Source organism: Camelina sativa, chromosome 13 (assembly GCF_000633955.1).
Source record: "Camelina sativa cultivar DH55 chromosome 13, Cs, whole genome shotgun sequence".
Lineage (NCBI taxonomy): Eukaryota > Viridiplantae > Streptophyta > Magnoliopsida > Brassicales > Brassicaceae > Camelina > Camelina sativa.
This window is the reverse complement of record NC_025697.1, coordinates 93,699-96,003: the sequence shown is the minus strand read 5'-3', so window position 1 is coordinate 96,003 and position 2,305 is coordinate 93,699. Positions and strand designations below refer to the sequence as shown.

The 2,305-nt window shown below is 41.2% G+C and overlaps 1 protein-coding gene across 1 annotated transcript in view; it reads right to left on the bottom strand.

The window, feature by feature from the left end:
* LOC104734130 (protein SCAR4-like) overlaps positions 2 to 2,305 on the bottom strand; it is a gene marked incomplete at its 3' end in the record, with an annotated part of 3,661 nt that continues 1,357 nt past the window's right edge. The window contains exons 4-6 of the mRNA XM_019234424.1: positions 2,112 to 2,223; positions 1,952 to 2,013; positions 2 to 1,838 (exon numbers count right to left, since the gene is read on the bottom strand). Coding sequence (XP_019089969.1) covers positions 2 to 1,838; positions 1,952 to 2,013; positions 2,112 to 2,223 — 2,011 coding nt within the window. The remainder of the gene's footprint in view (positions 1,839 to 1,951; positions 2,014 to 2,111; positions 2,224 to 2,305) is intronic.

Here is a 2,305-nt window from a genome sequence, read left to right as displayed (position 1 = left end):
AAAGAACAGACTCAGAGATATGATCATTTAATGATGTGAAAGTTTCCAGGTTTGGTGCATGAAGAGCTTCTATTTCTGCTATGCTTGAAGGGAAAAGCGTTTCGTTGTAAGTTAATGCTTCCTCTGAAGTTGAAACCTGAACACCAACAGGTCCACTTTGTGTAGGAAGAGACTCGACTGATGCTGTTATTGGATTTGCTGACCCGGTTTCTGATGGACTCTCTTCCCCTTGGTTCTGTGTCTGTAAGCAATACTCAGGTGAAAGACATTCTTCAGTACCTAAAAGATTCTCCTGTGGTTCACTAATAGTTTCCAAGTCTATTTCGGGCATGGTATCGGCCTTATTATTCAGGCCAGTATGGTTATCGTGATCGACATCACCTGCAAAACAAGTACCAAGTCTTGGCGTATCAGGAATTGGTTCTTCAGGCGCACTACTATCATCATCTGCAACTATAGACATGGTTTGTGGATCCTCCTGTCCAGAATGCGAAGATATCTCAGCCAGATCAGGATTGGCCAATACGTCTTCACGAGAAGATGAGACTGAGAGGTTACTGCATCCTGTGTGAAGTTCTCTTGGAGTATGTGACATCAGAGTTCCATTTTCTGAACTGATTTCAGAAGTTGAAATATGTTTAAACTGTTTAGGATTCGTGGAAGATATGTCTTGGGAGTTGGTTTTATTTTCCAAGTCGTCAAGTGTGATAATATACGGATTTGGAAGAATAAAATCGGACTCCAATGCTGATGGTGTTTCTTTTAAACTGCTTTTGCTATCTGGAATCGAATGACCAGCTTCAGAAGATATGTCCTCGGGTTCCAAAGGCTCTACCTCTTGATTGGTCATAGATGAGAACTGGTCTTCAACTAAAGCACTTAAAGATATCTCAGAACCAGTGTCCACACTGAAAACATGTTGAGAATGATCAACATTGGTCCCACCCTCGAACGCGTCGTATGACACTTGTGTAAGCTTTAACAGATGCTCTGGATGAGTTTCAGGGGAAATATTAAGCATCGGATCTCTTCCGTCTTCAAATACTTCGCAAGCTTCAGATGATTTCAACCCCATATTATCAGCATTTGCTATATTAGACTGAAGCTCCAAACGACTTCCAGAATCTTCGGCAAGATTTGCAGGATTCTCATAACAAGACAAACTGAAAGATGTTTGTTCAGCTTCATATGGCTTACCTTCAAGAGAAGATCTCTCGAAATCAGTGCACAAAAGACTAGAAGATTCTCCTTCCTTTGGTGAGTGGTGCAACAGAGTTTGAGTCACCTCTGCATTAGTACAGATCTGCGTCTGACCAAATCCAGGAAATCCAAGGTCACAGCTAGCCATGTCATCACTGTCTGCTTCCTTTGCTTCTGACTCCATGGAAACAGGTGTATCTGTTTCATTGTTCGCCTTGCAACACGAATTCACAGAAGAGCTTCTTTCTAAACAAATATCTGGTCCTCCCTTTATGCTCGGTAAAGACTTCTCATTAACCGGAATTTCAAGTCTTTCATCATCAGCAATAGATTCAGTCTCCATCTCATTGTATTTGCTAGTGTCTCCACTGTTTGGATAAACTAGGGAAGGTGTTTGTAACTCTTCTCGTACGCTGCATACTGTAACTTCAGTTTCGATTGCCGGAGATGACTGATCCAGAGTCCCATGAACTCTTTCACAATACGGCGACGAATTCTTGAGGAATTTCTCCATGTAACTTGTCCCGGAGCTTGCGTTAAATGGCGGTCCATTCAACTGCCTCCTCTTCAGCCTCACATGGAATTCAGGATTTTCCTGTTCGTTCTCAACATGCTCCAAAAAGAATAGCTGATGCAACCTGTACAATCCAAAGAGTAGGTCGTGCCACCAAATCAAAGTGCCGATCATAAAGAAGTTAAGACATAGGAATTAGGACAGAAACAGAAGTAGATATAGAGCATGAGTGCTCACTTGGCATGTGATGTCCGTGAATCCCCAGATGCCTCTTTACCAGTTGTGTGAGATCCTTTCTTCTGTGAGTTGAGAAAATATTTGATCATAAGTAATACCAAAAAATATGCACTTCAGATGCAGAGTGGGGCAGCATAGTAAAACCAGCATACATGAATACCTTTGATTTACGTGGTCTCTCATCTTTGATGAGTTTTGATGGAGTAGACGACTTCAACAAAGATGGATCAGAGTAACGCTTCAAGCATGACCCGGACCCAGCAACATCAAACCTGGAAAAACAGTAGAAAAGAAAAACTGTGAAGGGATTGGATATTATATATATATATATTTTTTTTTTTTTTTTTTTTTTTT